Genomic DNA, 21,062 nt, shown 5'->3' with positions numbered 1-21,062 from the left:
AATACTCAATTTTTCAATTTCCTCAATCTACTTTCCAAGTCAGTTGCTTTTTCCATGAAATGTTTCACAAAAGAAGTTATTTTCTTCAACAGGTTTTTGTACTACTTATTTGACTAATTCTGATTTTTTAAAGAGTTATTTTTTCAGTGACTTTCTGTAACTTTTTTTAACTAAGCTATCAGTTCTGTTTTTATAATATTCTTGCATTGTTCTAATTTCTTTTCACAATTTTTCCTCTACTGCTTTTATTTTGTTTTATTTTTTACTTTTAATTGCTTTCTTTACTCCTAGGAATTTTTTAAACTCTTACCTCCTGTCTTATTATCAATTCTAGGACAGAAGAATGGCAAGGGCTAGGTAATTGGAGTTAAGTGACTTGCTCAGGGATACACAGCTGGAAAATGTCCAAGGCCAGTTTTGAATCCAAGACCTCCTGATTTCAGGCCTGGCTCTCTAGTCACTGTGTTATGGAGTGGTCCCTTTCCTGGGAATTCTTGATGGCCTTGCAACCAATTTGCATTTTTTTCTTTGAGATTTTCCTTGTAGATGTTTTTGGTCATTTTCTTCTGTGTTTGTGTTTTGAGTTTCTCTGTCACCATAGTATGATTTTTATAATCAAGTTCTTTTTTTGTTTGCTCATTTTTCCATTCTACTTCTTCACCTTGGACTTTATGTTTTGGGTTCTGCTCACCTCTGGGAATGTCAAGTCTGAGCTTCTGTTTTTTTAAGTCCTTCTACTACTTTCATAGTTGTCTTGCGATCTGTAAGTTTTCAGTGCTTCTAAAATGCCATGATCCAGAAAGGGGTCTATTCACTGCTCTCCTGGTTTGTACTCAGGGATTTCTGATCTGGTTTGGGTCTGTTAGCTTGTGTGTGGTTGAATTGCCATAGACTGCTGCCAAGATTCAGTCACAAGCACCCTAAGAGGTTCTGAAGGTTGAGTGACCTATTGGCTCCCCCTTTGGTTTTGGTCTTCAGTTATGTGTAGGACTAAAAGTTAGAGCTGAGTTCCCCACTCTACTCTGGGCTCAGAGTCGCACAGCTATGTTTCTGGAACTTATTCCTTGCTCCTTACATAGGTGAGAGCTGTGAGGGCTCCTCTCTACCCTAGAACTCTTGCCTAGAAATGGATAATGGACAGCAGAAATTAGAAGATGACACCCATCCCTGTTCCCAGTGCTAGTAGAGGGGTCACCTGGGATCCCTTTTTGCTCAGTTATTCAGTCCTTTTACTGTCCTAGGACACTGAGCTGTTCCACCCACCCATCCCAAGGTCTGTAGAACTATGTTCCTGGGCTGCTATGGCCTTAGAAAATGACTCACAGTGACATTGTCTTGGTTTTCCCAATTAGAATGTAGTTTGGTATGCTTTCTAGGTCATTGTGGAAGAGGCTGTGAAGGAGCCAAGGCAAAAAATGCTACTTTTAACTCTGTCATTGTGACACCATGTCCATTAAGTCTTTTTTCACCTTATATAAGAATTTTCATTTAGATTCAATTTAATTTTTTTCTATCCCAAATTCTCTCCCTCTTTCCATCCGTCCCTTACGCATTGAGAAAACAAGAAATGTGATACCCATTATAGATGAAGTTACATTGTGAATTAAATATGAAGTCATGTAAAACATGTTTCCATATCACCATGTTTCTCCCCACCCCCACCCCCAAAAGGAAGGAAAATAAAGGGGAAAAGGTGGCTTCAATTTGCACTCTGAAACCCTAGTTCTCTATTTGAAGGTGAATAGCATTTTACATCCTGAGTCCTTTGGAAGTGTGGTAGGTCATTGTATTGATCATAATTACTAAGTCAGTTGATTATCTTTCAAAATGTGCTCTTTCTGTGTAGATTGTTCTCCAGGTTCCGCTCATTTCATTTTTATCAGTTCGTCTAAGTCTTCCTGAGGTTTTCTGAAACCAATGCCTTCATCATTTCTTCCAGCACCCTAGTATTCGATCACATCTATGCCCCCTAACTTGTTCAGCTATTCCCTGGTTCCAATTCTGTGCCACCTCAAAATAATGAGCTTCAATAACTCTCCTACTAACTCTTGCTTCATCTGCTGCAGGCTTGCTTTCTACTTGACTTTGTGTCCAAGCTCTGTTTTGCTTTGAGACTTTGTAGAGGTTTTGAAGTCATTCTCTTCTTCTAGATTTGCGTCTTTAGCATTCTTGGTTTGTTCGTTCTCCCAGATGACCTCCTGACTTGGGACTTCATGTCGGGGCCGGGCTCTGCTCACTTCTGGAGGGAAGGTCTGGGCTTTTCCTGTTGCTGCTTCCTTGGGGTATGAGCACTGCCTTATTCCAGGAGCTCCAGGACATTTTAGGCTGGGGAACTGCAAGTGTTCAGGGTTTCCAAAGCAGAACAGAGTCTGATCCCTGTTCCCTGGTCTGATCTGAGCAGCTTCCTAACCTGAACTTGGATTTGTTGCTAGCAGACAGCTTCTGCTAAACAGGCTGCAAAACTCGGCTGGTTCCGATTGACAAAACTGCAAACTCTTCTTATGTCTATGATTCCTTCCCTGACTATTCCTCTGCCAGCTTCAGACTGTTGGGAGCTGGAACCGAGACTCCCATCTGCTCCGGGAGTCCAAGCCACACAGCCTGTTACTTGCTCCTGAACAAAGTAGCCCCCCAATGCTTATTCCATTCATCCATCTAAAACTGTCTTTGTTATTCCCTATACACACTAGTCTACCACCCACCTCCATCCTTCGGGCTGTTCTAGGTGACTTCCTTCCTCTCCTGACCCTTCAAAGCTACAGTGGCAGCTAGCTAGGAGGCACCGTGGAGAGCTGGAGCCCTGGGCTTAGTGAGGAAGCCAAGTTCAAATCTGGCCTCCCTGGCTGTGTGACCCTGAGCAAGTCAATCCTAACTGTAAAGCACGCAGTATGCACCACATAGTTATTATTAGTTAACATTTTATTATTATTACTATTATTAGCTGCTTTCCTCAAGAGTCCTTTCCTGATTTCTCCCCACTAGCATCACTCCAGAGTTGTATTTACTTCTCCGTGAGCCTCGTGGAGGGCGGGGACCCTCTCACTTTTGTCCTCCTTCCTACTCTAGCTTCTGGCACAATGCGTAACATAGTAGGGGCTTTAACACGTTCCTTGATTGACTGAAGTTTGGACTTCCGTTGGCAGGCAACGGGGAGACACTGAAGATTAATAAGTAAATAGGAGTGACATCGTTTTCAAGGAAGGACTGCCAGAGGAGGAGCGGATTCAGGAAGTCCTGTTCAAAGCCTCTTTCAATAGTTGAGACGAGAGGGAACGAGGTCCTGCACTGGGGCAGTGGTGATAGAAAGCTGGGGCCAAGCGGTGTACCTGCTCTGAGGCCCCCTTCCCCCCCCGGGCCCCCCCCCCGAGCGACGGCACAGAAATTGTAAGCCGGTTGGACAAATTCATAAGGGGGTAGGGGAGAGGCAGCTGTCCCTTAGATCAGCCGTGGGGGGTAGCAGAGGCGGGGTAGAGGAGGTGCGGGCTGCAACAGGTGCACTATGACTTGGCCCCACCCTAGCCCGACTGGGTCTGCCTCTCCCTCCGAGTGGGAATGAATAGGCGGGGCCTGGGGTCTGTTCCCAGGCCCCCTCCCCTCCTCGAATTCTCCCGGGAGGCTGGGCAGGCGCCGGGTTTGGAGAGGGGAAGCATCCCGAGACAGTGCGATTTCACGGGGCCTCGGAGAGGCTCTAGCTCCTGCCGGCGGGAAGGCTCAGTAGTGGGGTCTCAAGTCCCCTGGGAGGCGGGGGTGGAGGGGGAGGCGGGGGCTCCCCCTGCCCCCAGCCCAAGAAGGATAAAAAAACACCAAAGTGGACCAACCGGCCAGGGAAGTAAGAGAGTGGGGGAGGGGATATTTACATAGTGGGCGGAGCCCGCCGGTAGAGAGCCCCTCCTTCATCTACTGGAGTGGGTGTGGGGGCAGTCTTTGGAATTTTCTGCCCCCCTCTCCTACGAGAAAACGAGGGTGAGCCCCACTGTTGCTCTGATTGGCCGGGACAAGGGGGTTCCCACAGTCTGGCCAATGAGCTCAGGGCCCGCGTAAGGGGGGTGGGCGGTGCGGGACAACTGAGACTCGGGCGAAATCGAACTTCAACCCTGCGAAAGTCAGAGGCGCTGCCAGCGCTAGCGAGTCCGGGAGCGGCCGTGACTCACCCCACTCCCCACACACGTACGCACCCCCTTCCTTCTCCCCTCCCTCCTTCTCTGGTCCTGGCTCCAGCTCGAGATCCTGGAACACTTGGTGTTGGCTACCTGGCCAGCCCGCCGCCGCCGCCGCCGCCGCCTCCTCCCCTCCGAGCTCAGGTGGCTTGCCCAGTCCTGATGTCTTAGCCCCGGAGCCCCAGCCCGGGCCCGGGCCCCCGGCGCGCAGCAGCCATGAGGGGGTTCCTCGCGCTGCAGGCATTGGGCTGGTTCCTCAACCTGGCCAGCAGTTCGGAGGTGGGCAGCTCACAGGCAGGTAAGTGGGGGCTGCGGGACAGGGGAAGAGCTGGGCGCTGCTGGGAGCCCCGAGAGCAGGGCGGGGAACCGGGCTTCGCTATGCTCTGGGAGCCGAGGACTTGCGAGTCTGGGACTCGGAGGGGTCAGTGCCTGCAGCCCCAGTCCTGGCCCCTCGGACTCACTAGAAGCTTGGACATGCTGGACCCCTCCACCCCCGCCCGCCCGCCTAGTGAGAATCCTATCGGAGAAGCGCCTGCTGCCTCAGTTCCCCGCTCGGATTTCGAGGCACTGCAAGGAAGCTAGGCATTCTGGGGGCCCCAGTTTGGGGAGGCTGAGCTGAGGCAGGTTATTTTGTTTTCTTTTCCCAAGAGGCCAGTCCGAATTTGGAGCCTCATTTCTTTCCCAGGCCCGTCTCCTAGTTCTCCAGGTTTCAGGCACCGCCAGTTTCGGTGTTTTGCCGGCTCTGGGAGGGGCTAGGATAGGATTGGGGGGGAGGGCGCAGAGGGGGGGCAGTTGTTCTCCTGTGTTGAAAAATAGGTCTGGGCCCCTCCCCTTCCCTGCTTGTTTGCGTGAGTGCTAGTGGGGGTGGGGGCAGGCTGGGCAGAGATTAGCCAGAGGGCCAAGTCCAGGTGATAAAGTGATAAAGAACTTCAAAAAGCCACTCCTGGCGGCTCTCTCCTGCCCACCGCCGACGTCGAGACGTTGGCAAATCCGACCTCTTCGTTCGATTTAGCACTAGAGGCACGGAGCAAAAGGGGCCTCAGACCAGTCGTCTCCTCTTAGGGAGAGAACTTCTGGAGATAGTCCAGGAAGGGCTGCCCCCAGCCCTTTTTTTGAGAATCTCGGATAACTATGCTGGTGGGTTTGGCGGGGATCATAGTCGCCTGTCATCTCCCCCCGTTTGGGGATCGGTGCATTTCGTCCCCGTAGCCTAGGATTGGGGTGGGAGACGTGGGTGTGGGGTAAACACCTGTGTTTCCCCCACAGTTGCTGGGTCTAAATTTAGCCTCTAGGACCTTGAATTGTGAACACTCCCAGCTGGAAGAATGGAGGAGGGGTCTGGTATAAGGGGCAGTAGTTACAGAAGAGGGGGTAATAGACAGTTTCCACCTCCCGTTCAGACTTGAGAATTTGAGAAGTTATCAGTCAGGAAACCAGGAGTTCTGGCCCCTGGTTCTTTTCCTGGGGGAGGAGTGAAGACAGGGGGTGGGGGGTGGCACTGGCCAGGCCTTCCTTTATCTGGATTTTCAGCCGCTGGGCATCCGGCCTTGTCTGGGTCACACTATGGTCCCTTTGTCCTAGCCCTGGTCAGGGGTAGGGGGATGTTGGAGTGGAGGTTCACATTGAAGCTCCCCAGGGGGAGGAGTAGGAGAACAATCCCTTCTTGCCCCCACAATACTCTCTTCCTAAGAAGGCCTGTGATTGACTTCTCTGCAGTCCTGGATAATTTGGGGAGACAAGAATGATTCCTTCCTACCACAAGCACATCCTTACTCCCTAGAAATGACTCCAGTACTTACTTAAGACTCCAGGTCCTCTCTTCCCCTCCAACCACTCTCCCCTCAATCTATTGCCCTTTGCGCCTATGTTTTGTGTGAGATGGATTTTGTTTTATTTACTTATTCTCTCTCTCCAAGCATATGATAATCCATAAACATGTATGTTAATGTTTCTCCTTGGGAGGGGTTCAGTGAGGGAGTGAGATAGAAATTAGGAGTAGAAAAATATTTAATATGGTGGTCCAAGGCAATGTACATGGATGATAAAAATGCATTCCTGAAATAACATGGTGGGAGCAAGGTAGGGTAGGGGCCAGGACCCCATACATTCTCCCCTTTAAATCTGGGTCAGCAATTTTATTCATACAGGAGAAGGAAATTCTCTCCCCACTGATGCAGCTCAGAAACTGTCCTGCCTTTTATAATCTTAAAGGTGACTTGTCCAGAGTCACCCAATCAGTATGTATCAGAGGCTAGACTTGAACGTAGGTCTTTCTCACTCCAAGGCCAGCCCTCTAGCCACTAACTCACACTGCCCTCAGAGACTATATTGTCACAAACATCTCTGCACATAGACTCACAGGTCCTTGCTTCATGGGCATGGAGGAGGGGGATCCTGTTAGCAAGGGAGGTAGGAGGAGGCAGTTAGCTATCTCTTGGGCAGAGGGAATACAGTTCTCACCCTTCCTCCTTGTTCCCTCCAAACTGACATTCTGGATTCCTGAGTTCAGTGCTGATCTCCATCCCATCTTCCCTCTCCCTTCATAGTAATGGAATCCTGACCAGGAGAGTGGGGTGGGGAGCTGCCAAGGGATCAGGCCTGGTATGGGGCTGGCAAGAGGGGGTTCTGTGGCCCCATTCCCCACATGCCTTCATGACTGCTTCCTGATGAGCTGGCAGTACCCCCAAGGAAGAGCAGTTGCCAACAGTTGATGTCTCTGCTCCTGACTCCCAACACGGACTTTTATCCCAGTGGAAAAGGGAGGGGGCAGAGAGACTTTGAATTGGTCGTTGCCCTGCGCCCAGATTCCATTCCATTCCATGTCCATATCATGATTTGTTCTGCCATTTCTCCAATCTGTGGCACCTAATGGAAAGACACAAATGCTCTATCATCTGCTCATGTGCTCCCAATCCAGTTCATCCTTCCTGCTTTAGTCTAAGAATGGCCAGTGATGGAAAGCTTTTGGATTGAGCCTTTTTGGCCCTTAAATAGTGATATGGGGGGAGTGTCCTGTTTATCTCAATATGTTTGTCCTTAGTAAAAAACATGAAAAAGATTCTGGGCAGGGGTAGAAGACAGGACTGAAAGCAGGAAATGGGATCCATTGATGATGGAGTCCCAGTTGGATAAAGGATAGCTGAGGGGGTAGAGAGAGGTGGAACTAGAGTTTGGGGGTGGGGGGGCATTAGGAGTGATGCCTATTCTCCAGGCTAAAAAGACAAAGCTGCTATAGACTATTCTCTTTTCCCTCCAGTGAGGTCACTGTCTGAGCCTAGGGCTTGAAGGGGGAGCAAGAGGAGGCTAGGGAAGGGGTGGGGGCTGCCCCCTTCTCTTGGACAGAATCAACTCATTGTGGGATGGGCTATGGCCCTGGGTACTGCCCCCACTCCACTTCCCCCACCCTTCCTCACCCACAGTGGACACAATGGGGGCTGTGTCTGGCCCCAAAGGGACCTTTATTTCAAGGACCCTGGGGCATAAGGGGGGTGGTGATAAAGAGTAGGGTGCCCCCAGAAGGAGGAGCAGAGATGTAGTTCTCTTTTTCCTCCTCACCCTCCCCACATGGAAAAACTAGCTACCTGGAAAAAAAAAATCTGAAATAACAGTAGGTTTGGCCCAGTTAACTCCTTACTCCTCATACCTCATGGGTAAGATTTTCCAATGTGTGTTGCCCCCCTCCTCCAGTAATTTCGAATGTATGGAAGTCCAATATCCATCTGCCTTCTCCTGCCCCGTATCTTACCCCTGCCATTCCTCCAAAGGACCAGGGCAAACGAGACAGGGTTCATGTAGGTCATGTTTAACTCTAACCAGAACCCTTACTCTAGACAAAAATAAAAAGTGCTGGATAAGGCTCCCCAGATACTGAGCCCTTCTCCTTCTCCCCTAACAGTATGCTCAGGGACCCTCAATGGCCTGAGTGTGACCGGTGATGCTGAAAACCAGTACCAGACACTGTACAAGCTGTATGATCGCTGTGAGGTGGTGATGGGAAACCTGGAAATTGTGCTTACGGGACATAGCCCTGACCTCTCCTTCCTGCAGGTCAGAGAACCCTCATTGTCCCACTCCCACTTTCTATTGAGTCATAGCCCTGACCTCTCTTGTATTAAAATATTAGCCCCCATCTTCTTCTGGTCCCCCTGTTTAATCTTCTATATGAAGAAAACTCCTTTCTCCTTGGGACTGTCTTCCCACAGCCTGTTCTCAATCCTGCCCTGGTAAAGAAATGTATAGATGAGGATAAACATTGGAAGGGAGGAGAGGAACAGGGAACCTTGGAATATTTTCCGGTTGAGAAATGAGGTTCCTCAAAAAGCAGAATTAGGGGAAGGGGTCCCCATAGATCAAGAAGCTCAAGAGCAAAAGGCATTGGGGACTAGGATCATTTTTCCCCTGGTTCTTAGCATCCTGATTCCGAGAGGTAAAGGGTCTAAAAATTATCTCTTCCTCCTGGAGAATCTGGAACACTTGTAATGTCCTCTCCTTTGCTTCTGTGATTAGAGTAAAGGACCATGAAGCAGTGTTTGGGTGTCATATAGTCATGTTTTTCACTGATGATCCTGTGTTCCAACGCAGTGGATCCGGGAGGTAACAGGATATGTTCTAATTGCAATGAATGAGTTCTCTACTCTACCACTCCCCAACCTTCGTGTGGTACGGGGGACCCAAGTCTATGATGGGAAGTTTGCCATCTTTGTCATGCTCAACTACAACACAAACTCCAGCCATGCCCTACGCCAGCTCCGCCTCAATCAGCTCACAGGTGAGTTGGCATTTACTCCCATCTGACTCCACTTGACTTCCTGAGGTTTCCTTGGCAAAGGTACTGGAGTGGTTTGCTGTTTCCTTCTCCATGGGCTCCCCATTTAATGCATGAGGAACTCGGACAAATATGGGATAAGTGACTTGCCCTGGCTCACACAGATAGGGTCAGAGGCTTGATTTGAACTCACATCTCCATGACTTCGGGATTGGTGCTCCATTCACTGCACAAGCTAGCTGCCATGGCTAACTATTCCACAGACCACCTCCAAGCATTGCACTGACTCCTATGACCAAGCCACTGGCCTTCCTAGATGACTGTTGGTCACTCACTGACAGCTGCCCATTTATCTCTTCACCCCTCTTCCCATCCCTGCATACTTTTGTCTACACTAACAAGTCAAATTACCATCTACTAAGCTCCAAACTATCACAAAGGTCCATAGGGAGGAACAAAGGTCTTCTGCATTCACAGGGGCTGAAGGGAGTCATCCCTGAGCTCTGGACTTGAGCCTTGACTTCTTCCCATTCCTCTGCATTTGGGGTTACTGTACTATGCTTACCTTGATTTCCCTCTCACCCCATTCTCACCCCCCAAAGCCAGTCCTGATTTCTTCGACTTATTCCCTTGGAGAAAAGTATGTTGGTTCAATATGACTTGACTCACTTCTCCCCTGCTCTCAGCCTCTTCCTCCTACTTCCTTACCCCAGTCAGTTGAAAAATAAATAGGCAGGGCAGCCTGGAGGTGGAGGAGTGGGGAAAGCCAGCCAAGTCAGCTGAATCCTCCTTCCTCCCCCTTGCTCCATTCCTCTTCTACTGGCTAAACCAGATCTAGGACAGGTGTCTGGGGAACCAAGAGATGCTTCAGCCTCATTCCCTGTCCCCTATCCCAAACCAGAGCCCTCTCCTTTGCAAGTTGGGCCACTTCTAGCCAAGCCCATTTCCTTGCCCCCTGTGCCCTTTCAAATACCATCTCAAAGCCAGGGGAAGCTGGTATGGAGAAGAGCTCTAACAAGCAAGTCACTTTGGTCCTAGAGATTTCAACTGCCCCTACTAATCTTTCCCTCCAGAGATCCTGGCTGGGGGTGTTTACATTGAAAGGAATGATAAACTTTGTCACATGGACACAATTGACTGGAGGGACATCGTGAGGGACCCACAGGCTGAGATTGTGGTCAAGGATAATGGCAAAAACTGTGAGTCGCTCCCCCACATTCCCATGAAGTCTCCCCTCCCTTCATCCTCAGGACCCTAACCCCTGGATCCATGGCCCTAGATGGGTTCATCCCTCATGATAGTCCTCAGGCCCCAGTGTGGTCTAACATCTCCTACAAGAAGATGGGTAAATTCCCAGTATGCAATACTTCTTAATGGCCCAGCACTGCTCTTCCTTCCCCCTCTGGAAAGTAGCAGAAATAATCCTGCATGTTCCCTGGCAGTTCTACCCAGCCAGCTGTCCTACCCCCAGGACATTCATGTGGGCCCTTGAAGACTCTTAAATCAGCCCTACACACACACACATCAAATGAGCATGCCTACCTCCTTCCTTCCTATTGGGCAGTCCTCTCCCATCCCCTCTGACCTCCTCCTCTGCTGGCATGCCCTCCTCCACAGTGGGCCCTCACACCAAGCTGACTTAAGTACTTGAAGGAGGTGTTAAGGGAATTGAGTCTGGACAAGGCTGAAGGGAGGGTGACTAGCCTTCCTAGCTCCATCCCTCTGGAAGGCACAGCTACACAAGACATGGACAGGAATGCTGACGGTTTCCTTGTTTCTGCCTCTTTCCCCAACCAGGTCCCCCTTGTCACGAGTCCTGTGGGGGGAAATGCTGGGGTCCTGGACCAGAAGACTGCCAGACATGTGCGTACCCTTCAACTTCCATGTCCCAAGTCTTCCCCTATGGCTTGAGCTAGCTAGGGAGAAGGGTAGGGAACAGGCTAGGGGGCTGGGAGGACAGTGGATTGGGGATGAGCCCAGGTGGGTGTTCCATTTGTGGTGGGAGAGATCCTGTAGGTCACAGCTTTTCCCTTTCTTCCCCAAACCAGTGACAAAGACAATCTGTGCCCCACAATGCAATGGCCACTGCTTTGGACCCAACCCCAACCAGTGCTGCCATGATGAGTGTGCAGGTGGATGTGGAGGTCCCCGGGAGACAGACTGCTTTGTATGTACTGGGGTGGTGGCTGGGGCCTTTTTGGTGTGGGCCTGGGCCTGGGCTAGTGTTGGAGTGGGAGGCCTGGGGCTGGGGCTGGGGGGAGCGAATGAGTGGGCAGCAAACTTCATCCCAACTCTGTCCACCTTTCCTAGGCATGCCGACACTTCAATAACAGTGGAGCCTGTGTGTCTCTGTGCCCACAGCCCCTGGTCTACAACAAGCTCACCTTCCAACTGGAGCCCAATCCTCACACTAAATACCAGTATGGAGGGGTCTGTGTGGCCAGCTGCCCCCGTAAGTGGCTGCAACTGGCAGAGAGAAGAAACCTGGGCAGACTTGGGTGGAGTAGGAAGAGGGGAAGTCCCTCCAGGGTGGTATGTGTGTTCATGGGGACAGTGGCAAGTAGAGTGGAGAGAAGGTTCCAAAAGGGAGAGGCACACGGATTAGGACCCCAAGAGGGGGGACTCTTGGGGAGGAGCTCAAGGGCCTTTTGCCAAGGACTCGGGGTAAAGGGGCCTACATCCTCTGGAGGCAATCAGGACACATGACTGGGGACAGGAGGGACAGGAGTTCTCTCTGTTCAGAGTATGCTGCATAGGGGACAAAACTCTGCTTTGGGAGCCAGAGGACCTTACAAGGGATGTTTAGCTCTTTGAGTTCTCTGATCTACCAAAAATGCAGGCAGCAGACTCCATGCCCTCTATGGGCCCCTTCAGCCTCAATCCCATGAAGGTCTGATGGAGGACCCTGCAGTTCCCCTCTCTCACTTCTCACCAACTTCTCTCCTTCCACAGATAACTTTGTGATAGATCACACCTCCTGTGTCAGGGCCTGTCCTGGGGACAAGATGGAGGTAGAAAAGAATGGATTGAAGATGTGTGAGCCCTGTGGAGGGCTGTGTCCAAAAGGTGAGTCTGTTCTTGTGGTGGGCAGACAAGATTTATTCCCCCCAAATCTCCTTGGAGTGCCTCCCATCAAATGGCTCTGAATTTCCCTTGAGTCCCCCTCATACAGCCCTTTTTGTGTTTGCAGCCTGTGAGGGGACAGGCTCAGGGAGCCGATTTCAGACTGTAGATTCCAGTAACATTGATGGGTTTGTGAACTGTACCAAGATCTTGGGCAACCTGGACTTCCTTATCACTGGACTCAATGGGTTAGATGCTTTCCTTCTTCAAGCCCCTTCTGGGTTCTCACACACCCTTCCCAGCCTCCTCCTTAGCCCAATTCTAAGAGAAGGAAGAATCCTGGGAAGTCAAGAATGCAATCTCCTCCCTGCTCCAACACTTCCTCTGAGGAGGGACTTGTGCTTTTCAGGGGGGCTGCCATTGTGGGAAAGCTCTTCCTTGACTTGGGCTCCTTCATTTGTATTCCCTCCTGTCTACCAGTTGCATCCAAGTGATGTCCCCTGGGGCTAGCTCTGGTCCTTAGAAGGAATGAAGATCTAATCCCTCTTTCAGCTCAGCTTGGAACTATCCCAGCAAGACACTCATGTTGTGTTGTCCCTTGTCCTCCCCCAGAGACCCCTGGCACAACATACCAGCCCTGGATCCTGAGAAGCTCAATGTTTTTCAGACAGTTCGGGAGATCACAGGTAAGTGGGGTCTGGGAAGAAGCAGCCCAGGAGCATGAAACACTGACTGCTGGGAGGATGGATTGTACCCCCAGGTGCCTGGGGAGAGACCCAAGTGAGGGGAGCTCCAGAGGGGAAAGAGGAGCAAGTCCATGGGGACATCTCCCTTCCTCTGCAGGTTACCTGAACATCCAGTCATGGCCTCCCCACATGCACAATTTCAGTGTCTTCTCCAACCTAACCACCATTGGAGGCCGGAGTCTCTACAAGTGAGTCTCTGACAAAGGCAGTATCGCCCGAATTTGGGGACACCTGTGTTTGGGGGGACCCTCTGGCGGGCATCGGGCTTACCCAAAGGAACCAGGCTCAGGAATTTGGGGTCATTGGGCAAAGGGACAGTCGTCGATGGTCATGGCCCCCCAAGAATTCTCGGGGACCATCTTCCTTATGTCGTCCTTCCCCCTCCCCAGTCGGGGCTTCTCACTGCTGATCATGAAAAACGTGAATGTGACATCCTTGGGCCTGAGGTCCCTGAAAGAAGTCAGTGCTGGGCGTGTCTATATCAGTGCCAACCGGCAGCTCTGCTACCACCACTCTCTGAACTGGACCAGGCTGCTTCGGGGACCAAAGGAAGGGAGGCTGGACATCAAGCACAACCGGTCCAAAAAGGACTGTGGTAAGGGGACAGGCAGTGGGGATGTGGAAGTCTGAAGGGCATGGGAGGAGGAGCAGGGCAGGAAAGATGCTGAGCTGGGAAGAGTGGGTGTGATTTGGGAGGCAGACTAAGGAGGGATCTTCTTCTGACCCTCTTCTCTTTCTCCAGTGGCAGAGGGCCGAGTGTGTGACCCGCTATGCTCCTCCGGGGGTTGCTGGGGCCCTGGGCCTGGCCAGTGCTTGTCCTGTCGCAACTACAGCCGAGGGGGAGTCTGTGTGACCCAATGCAACTTCCTGAATGGGTACTGAGGGAGGCTAGAAGGGCTTCATGGACACAAAGGGGCAGGCAGGAGGGGCTGTGTGGGTGTGGGTGTCATGTATATGGCTGGATGCCCCACAGTGACTCTGGGCCTCTTGATGGGGTGGGTATTCTAGAAGGCTGGGGAGTGTGCAAAGGCCTTATGAGGTCCAGAACCTGAAAATGACCCCCTCTCTTTGGCCCTACCTCCAGAGAACCTCGAGAGTTTGCTCACGAGGATGAGTGCTTCTCCTGCCATCCTGAGTGCCAGCCTGTGGAGGGCAATGTCACCTGCTATGGCTCGGTACAGTATAAGCCCCAGAGTTCCTTGGACAGGGAGGGGGCTACTGAAGGGGCTGCAGAGTCTTCATTTTGGCAGGAACTCTCCTGCCACTCTCCAAGCATTTACTAAGTGCCAGATAAGATGCCAAGACTAAGACTATCAACACAAAAGTGAGACAGGCAGACTGAACAATGTTGGTATTGGTGATAGAAGTGGTCACTACCTGGGCCCCTCACCCTGGCTGGGAAACCCCCTGGATCAGCTCAAAGGAATCTCAGGCATCAGTCCTTCTTGACCTTTTCTTCCAAATCCCCTAGGGCTCAGATGCTTGTGCTCAGTGTGTCCACTTCAGGGATGGGCCACACTGTGTGAATACCTGCCCCCATGGCCTCCTGGGTGCCAAAGGACCCATCTACAAGTACTCTGATGCTCATGGAGAGTGTCTACCTTGCCATGAGAACTGCACTCAAGGGTCAGTAGCCAAGTAGAGGAAACAGATGGAGGATGGAGAAGGGGCAAGAGGGTTCATAGCTCTGAGCAATAAAAAAGGTTAAGAAGAAGACAGGACCCAAACCCAAAAATAAGCTAAGAGATGTATGAGGGCTGGGATGGGGAGGTTCTGTCCCGTCAGAGAAATCAGGCCTCGGAACTAAGGTGAATATGGACAAGAAAAGGAAAAATGGGGCCCAGAGGGAAAAGAAAGGATCATTTATAAGCTCCAGAGTGGGTAAACCCTGGTCAGCTCTGGGACAAGTTTAGTGTGGAGGAGAGCTCATAGAATGGAATGCCTGTGGTCCAACTCCCGAGCCTACTAAGGTGGTTTTACTCTTATCCCAGGTGTAAGGGACCAGAGCTCCATGACTGTTTCGGTCAACCAGAGGGCTTCAGCAGGTAGGATGCAACTCATTGATGATAAGAAATTTGCAGGAGGGGAGGGGATACAGGAAAGGGAAGTCACTGAGAAGACATTGCTATTTTTAGGCACACCCTTGAATTTAACTTGGCGTAGGCTGGGTTATTCAGGAGTATGCTAACCTTTCGTATACAGAAGCAAATGTCTAGAAGATATGCAGGTGGGGGTCCTTCTCTGGCATCTCTCATTGTTATGGGGCTATATGTGGTTTATTATAAATACTGAAGCTTTATTTTGGGGTTGAGTATTGTTCCCTTTACCTTGCAGCAAGACCCATGTGGCTGTGGGCCTGGCTGTGGTAGCAGGGCTGGTGGTGATTACCTTGGTCTTATTGCTTGCCTTACTCTACTGGCGAGGGCGAAAGATTCAGAATAAGCGGGCAATGAGACGCTACCTGGAACGGGGTGAGGTAAATGCTTTTAGCATACTTCAGGGACCCCAGAAGTTCCCACTGAAGAACACCAGGCTATTGACCCATTATGTCAATTCTTAGTCCCCTCCCTTCAAGGAAATGGTATAGTGCATTAGAAAGAAAATTTGAACTGGGTTCAAGTACTAGTTGTGTGGCCTTGAACTCAGCAGGCCTCCCAAGCCTCAGTTTCCTCATCTATAAAATAGGGATAAGATCTGCCCTATCTCACACAATGGTTTCGAGGCTACAATGACATAATGTGATCGAGACTTCTTGCTCCCACCAAACCCCCCACACCCCCGCAGCCAGAAAAACTTCCCTTTAACCTCTGTTAACCCTTTCTTTTGATCCCTGACAATCTGGGGCCCTTTCTCAGCTAGCGCCCTTAGTACCTGCCCTCTGATCCTGGCAGATTCCCTTTCTCCCAAAGATTTTTATGATGTTCTTCCTTCTGCCACTGTGAGTGTTAGCTCCCTCTTCATTCCCTGCTCTCCTGGGTGATGGGAAAGGAGTCAGTCCAGGAAGATTTTCCTAATTGCTCATCTCTGTCTGCTACAGAGCTTGGAGCCTTTGGACCCTGGGGAGAAGGCCAACAAGGTCTTGGCCCGAATATTCAAGGAAACAGAGCTGAGAAAACTCAAAGTGCTTGGCTCAGGTGTCTTCGGAACTGTGCACAAGGTGAGGGGAGTACAAGAATTCCTAAGGAGAGAAGCTGAGGTACCAGGCCCAGAAAAGTAGGCATCATCAATGGGAGAGGAAGAATGGCAAGGGCTGATCTAGGGAGGATGCTGGCCTTAAACTGATGTGATGCTCCCTGGGCCAAAATAAAGGGAGACAGTCAGGATGGAGTCGAAAAAGCATTGCTGGTTCTGTCACCACTTGTGTGTGTGTGACTTTGTATAAATCATTTGCTCTCTTTCTGTAAAATGAGGATGTGGGCTGGGTGATCTCTAAGGTCTTTTACAATTCCAGAATCATATGGTTCTTCCAGGGCATTTGGATCCCAGAAGGCGAGTCTATCAAGATCCCAGTCTGCATTAAGGTCATTGAAGACAGGAGTGGTCGGCAAAGTTTCCAGGCTGTGACTGATGTGAGTGGAGAGATGGTGTGTCAGATGAAGCCTGGGGATGATGCTAGAAGAAAAAGCAGCATTAGGAATATTGATATTTGGAGGGGGGTGTGGAGGGAACAAGAGGGTGTTCCTATTCGTCGAGGTATGAAAAGGTATGTTTGTGAGCGTCCCGGCGCACATCTGCCTTTGCCTGAATCCATCTTTGTATTCTCTAGCACATGTTAGCCATTGGCAGCTTAGATCACACCCACATTGTTCGGCTGCTGGGGCTATGCCCAGGGTCATCGTTGCAGCTGGTCACCCAATTTCTGCCACTGGGATCACTGCTGGACCACGTACGACAACATCGAGGGGCTCTGGGACCTCAGCTACTGCTCAACTGGGGCGTGCAGATCGCCAAGGTGAGGACCTGGGGTGAAGAGTGGCAGATGGGCAGTCTCCTACGAGCTCTCGATTGAGCTCCACCTCCCCTCTTACAGGGCATGTACTACCTGGAGGAACACGGCATGGTGCACAGAAATCTGGCTGCCCGCAATGTGCTGCTCAAGTCTCCAAGTCAAGTGCAGGTGGCTGACTTTGGGGTGGCAGATCTGTTACCCCCTGACGATAAACAACTGCTGCACAGTGAAGCTAAGGTAGGGGTGGGCCTTGGGGTACAGAGGGCACTGGTGCTGAAGTAACTGGGTGTGCTGGAGCCTGGCCAGCTGGGACTCAGGAGGCCAAAGGGTATTGGGGTGGAGGAAGGAACGTGTTCAGGGGATCCCTGGAAATAACGGCTGACATCCTCTCCACCCCCAACTAACCAGACCCCAATCAAGTGGATGGCCCTGGAAAGCATCCATTTTGGAAAATATACACACCAGAGTGACGTCTGGAGTTACGGTCAGTGCTCACCATTTCCCCGACCCCACACATTTCAAACGTCCCCTGAACTCTCTGGTTTCTCTGCCCTATTAGGCACCAGATCCCTGTCTTAGGTTACCCCTTTCCCCAACCTAAATGCTGTGTCTGACGACTCCTCCTGACTGCCTTTGTTCTGGCCAGGTGTGACAATATGGGAACTGATGACATTCGGGGACATACCCTATAAAGGGCTTCGACTGACTGAGGTGCCTGACCTGCTGGAGAAGGGAGAGCGTCTCCCACAGCCACAGATTTGCACTATTGATGTCTACATGGTCATGGTTAAGTGTGAGTCATCCCCTTACCAATCTTTGCCCCCTCGGGGGCTTCACTGACCCTAACTCATTTGACTTTCTACCTTCCACAGGGCCTATGTTAACAATAGCTCTTTTTTATGCCCGTCTCCCTTATCTCAAAAAGGCTGGATGATTGATGAGAACATACGACCAACATTCAAAGAACTGGCTAATGAATTCACCCGAATGGCTCGGGATCCACCCCGCTATCTGGTCATCAAGGTGAGAAGCTGACCGTGGATAGAGATCAAGTGGGAGGGCTAAAGCCCCCAGTCCCTTTAACAACCTATCCCTCAACTCCAAACAGAGAGATAGTGGTTCTGGGCTGCCTCCTGGGGCTGAGCCCCCTGCCCTTACTGACAAAGAACTGGAGGAGGTGGAGACTCTGGAGCCAGAGCTGGAGCTGGAACTGGAGCTGGAGGAGGAGGAGGAACTGGCCACCACACTAGGCTCTGCCCTCAGCCTGCCACTTGGCACACTGTCCCGACCCCGTGGGGTAAGGCATTAGCTTCTCGCCCTCCCCCCAAAATGTCCAACACTGTATATAAATAGAACTAAGTTCATCAGCATCCCTGTTCTGGGTACCACTCTTGTCTTCTCCATTTTTCTCCCCAGAGTCAGAACTTTCTGAGTCCTTCCTCTGGATATATGCCAATGAATCAGAGTAACCTTGGAGCCACTAGACAGGTAAGACTTGCCAATCCCTATAGAAGGGAAAGCTGTTGGGAGACTGAAGATCCTTGGGATGTAGCAGGGAGTCCACTGAAAAGACAAGGGCTTAGGGATTGAAGGCTAGGATTATAGCCCTGAGGGACCAATGAACCGCCAGGCCACTTAACCTCAATCCCAACTATGAGCGTGTGTTTTCTTCCTTAGGGTTCTATGATGCGTGGGAGTGGTGAACGATGCCCTTGCCCAGCCTCTCTGCACCAGAACTCACGAGGCCGACTCGCATCAGAATCCTCAGAAGGCCGAGGGACAAGCTCTGAGGCTGAGTTCCAAGAGGCAGAGTCTGTATGTGGAAGCCGGAGCCGAAGCCGGAGCCCTCGGCCTCGAGGGGACAGTGCCTATCATTCCCAACGCCACAGCCTACTCACCCCACTCACCCCACTCACTCCACCAGGGCTAGAGGAAGAGGATGTCAATGGTTACGTTATGCCTGACACACATACCAAAGGTACCTGGATTTGGGTGGGGACTTCTAATGTTCTGAAATCTCCTCTGAATTTTTTCACTATCTTATTAACTCTCATTCTCTCTGATCCTCTCCCATCCTCATCTTTTCCATGACTCCATCCACAAAGCACTTTGTGGATACATCCCCCCCACTGCCCTACAAGTTCTTTCTCTATTCCTACTGCCCCCAGGTATTCCCTCTTCCCGGGATGGCACGCTGTCATCATCTGTGGGCCTCAGTTCCATTCTGGGTACAGAAGAGGAAGAGGAAGAAGATGAGGAGTACGAATATATGAATCAGAGAAGAAAGCAGAGTCTGCCAAGACCCCCTAGGCCAGGATCTCTGGAAGAGCTGGGCTATGAGTACATGGATGTGGGATCGGACCTCAGTGCCTCCTTAGGCAGTACCCACAGCTGCCCACTCCATCCTGTGCCTATCCTGCCTGCTACAGGAACTACTCCCGATGAAGATTATGAGTATATGAATCGTCGACATGGTGGAGGAACTCCGGGAGGGGATTATGCAGCCATGGGAGGTTGCCCAGAAGCAGAGCAAGGGTATGAGGAAATGGGGTCATTTCAGGGCACTGGGCACCATGCCCCTTGCATCCATGATGCCCACCTCAAGCCCCTTCGAAGCCTAGAGGCCACTCGCTCTGCTTTTGACAACCCTGACTACTGGCATAGTAGACTTTTCTCCAAGGCCAGTGCTCAGGGGACATAACACTTCCTCCTTGGGACATTATGGGGGATTTTTATGGCAGCTGGCACCTCTAGAGGGCACCCCTCTTTACTACCCTCTCAGTGCTATCTCCCAGTATTCCCTCTATCCTCAGGCTCTCCTCTCATCCCTTGGAGGTTGTCTTGATTCACTCCTACTTGGTGGGAGGGGGGATGCTTTTAAATACCCCCCCCCAAACAAATGTAGTGTTATCAATTCTGCACTTTCCTCTCTAGCTCCTCCAAAAGATCTGGTGAGGGTGGGAGGGTTTCCTTCATGCTGTGTGCCATCCCCACCTCTATGCTACCAAGATCCCTTAGGGGGAATCCCTGGAGATATGAAGAATTCCTGTGTCCTTATTCTGCTATTCAAGTTTTCCATTTAGTATTTCTGGGCTCTTAAGAAAACCTCTAGGTAAGGTGTAGCTATTTGGTAGGGAAGGGGACAATTTAATTCCTACCTACCCACACAAAGGCAGGAGCTGGACCAGCTACTTACTACCTCCCTAGTCAACAGAGCTCCAAGGACAGAAAGAAGAAGGAGGTATAGAAAACCATAAAGACAGGGCCCTTGAAAGTAATTTCTTTAAAGTTTACCATCACTGACCAAGCAGTCACACATACATAAAGCTGGAGCAGCAGAGAAGACCGGCCAGGAGGGAAAGGCCTCCTACCTCCTACATTTATACTTAACCACACTTCTGTGCATGTGAAAAAACTACCTTCATATAATCCAAGGGCTTCCTATTATCCCAAATCAGATTCACCAGAGTCCCTAAAAGCAATTTTCCTGGACCATGCCCAATCCAGTAATAGTGAGGGACCTCCAGTTGGCATGGTAGGAGGGTCCAAACTCCCCAATACCCATCTCTTTTTGGGGGAATGGGAGTGGGGTGGAGAATCTCAGGTGTGTCACTGAAGGAGCTGTATTTTTTTGTTTGTTTTTATACATGTTGGAATAAAAATGCCAAAGTTTTATCATCTTTCTATATATGACTAGTAGGAATTTACATATGGGACTTGATTAAGAAATCCCTCTTCTTTAACCTCTGCACCCCATCACAATAAGAACTCAAAGTTCCTGAAATTGGAGAATCAGAATCTAGGGCCTTTTAGGTCCTACTGTCAGTCAATAATCGTTTATTAAGCTAACGATTTAGTTCACAGCTTTAGATTAGAAGAAATTTAGTTCAACTCTCAGAAACGGAAGTTAAGATTCTTAAGTTTAGGTGACTTGTCCACGGATATGTGGGGACAAGTGGTAAGGGTGTGATAGAGCTGTGTCCTCTGACTCCAGATCCAGCCGTGTTTGGCACCAAAATCTGACCCTTTGCTAACAAGAATTTCCTAACTGTGCGCCACAAGTAGCCATTTGGCCCGTGCAGTGGGACTCCAGTGCTTCCCTCCCCTGTTATCACCAGTTTAGTGTAAGTTTGTTGGTACCTTCCGTGTTCCGGGCTGTCTTCTTCCATTCCTTGTAACCACAGGGTTTAGGACAATGTGTGGCACAGGGTAGGTGCTTCATAATAAGATGACTGGGGAGCACCCCACCCCGGCCCGGGCCGTCCCCTTTGGGGCAGTTCTTATCGGGACAAGCCTGGCCCGCCACCGCCCCCGGCCCATCCCACCCAAGATAGGTTCCCTGCAGCCAAGCCCACTGTGACTACGGGCCTTTACGGATCTCG

At 50.7% G+C, this 21,062-nt stretch overlaps 1 protein-coding gene and 1 non-coding gene across 2 annotated transcripts; both read left to right on the top strand.

The window, feature by feature from the left end:
• Positions 1-3,949: 3,949 nt before the first annotated feature.
• LOC100028103 (receptor tyrosine-protein kinase erbB-3) lies at positions 3,950-20,355 on the top strand. The gene is made up of 28 exons (XM_001378179.5): positions 3,950-4,455; positions 8,053-8,204; positions 8,739-8,925; positions 9,996-10,121; positions 10,720-10,785; positions 10,971-11,089; positions 11,233-11,374; positions 11,875-11,988; positions 12,113-12,233; positions 12,598-12,671; positions 12,829-12,919; positions 13,121-13,326; positions 13,474-13,606; positions 13,816-13,906; positions 14,203-14,357; positions 14,723-14,776; positions 15,066-15,207; positions 15,769-15,888; positions 16,202-16,300; positions 16,498-16,683; positions 16,762-16,917; positions 17,089-17,164; positions 17,327-17,473; positions 17,606-17,703; positions 17,789-17,977; positions 18,097-18,168; positions 18,358-18,658; positions 18,849-20,355. The coding sequence occupies exons 1-28, from the start codon at positions 4,374-4,376 to the stop codon at positions 19,379-19,381; spliced, it is 4,032 nt and encodes a 1,343-aa protein (XP_001378216.1). The 5' UTR covers positions 3,950-4,373; the 3' UTR covers positions 19,382-20,355.
• Positions 19,323-19,380, top strand: MIR12397 (microRNA mir-12397). Its single transcript, NR_162971.1, has one exon. It is a non-coding gene; the product is annotated as a microRNA mir-12397 (primary transcript).
• Positions 20,356-21,062: the final 707 nt, after the last annotated feature.

This window comes from Monodelphis domestica, chromosome 5 (genome assembly GCF_027887165.1).
Source record: "Monodelphis domestica isolate mMonDom1 chromosome 5, mMonDom1.pri, whole genome shotgun sequence".
Taxonomy (NCBI): Eukaryota; Metazoa; Chordata; class Mammalia; order Didelphimorphia; family Didelphidae; genus Monodelphis; species Monodelphis domestica.
This window is presented reverse-complemented; position numbering and strand designations above follow the sequence as displayed.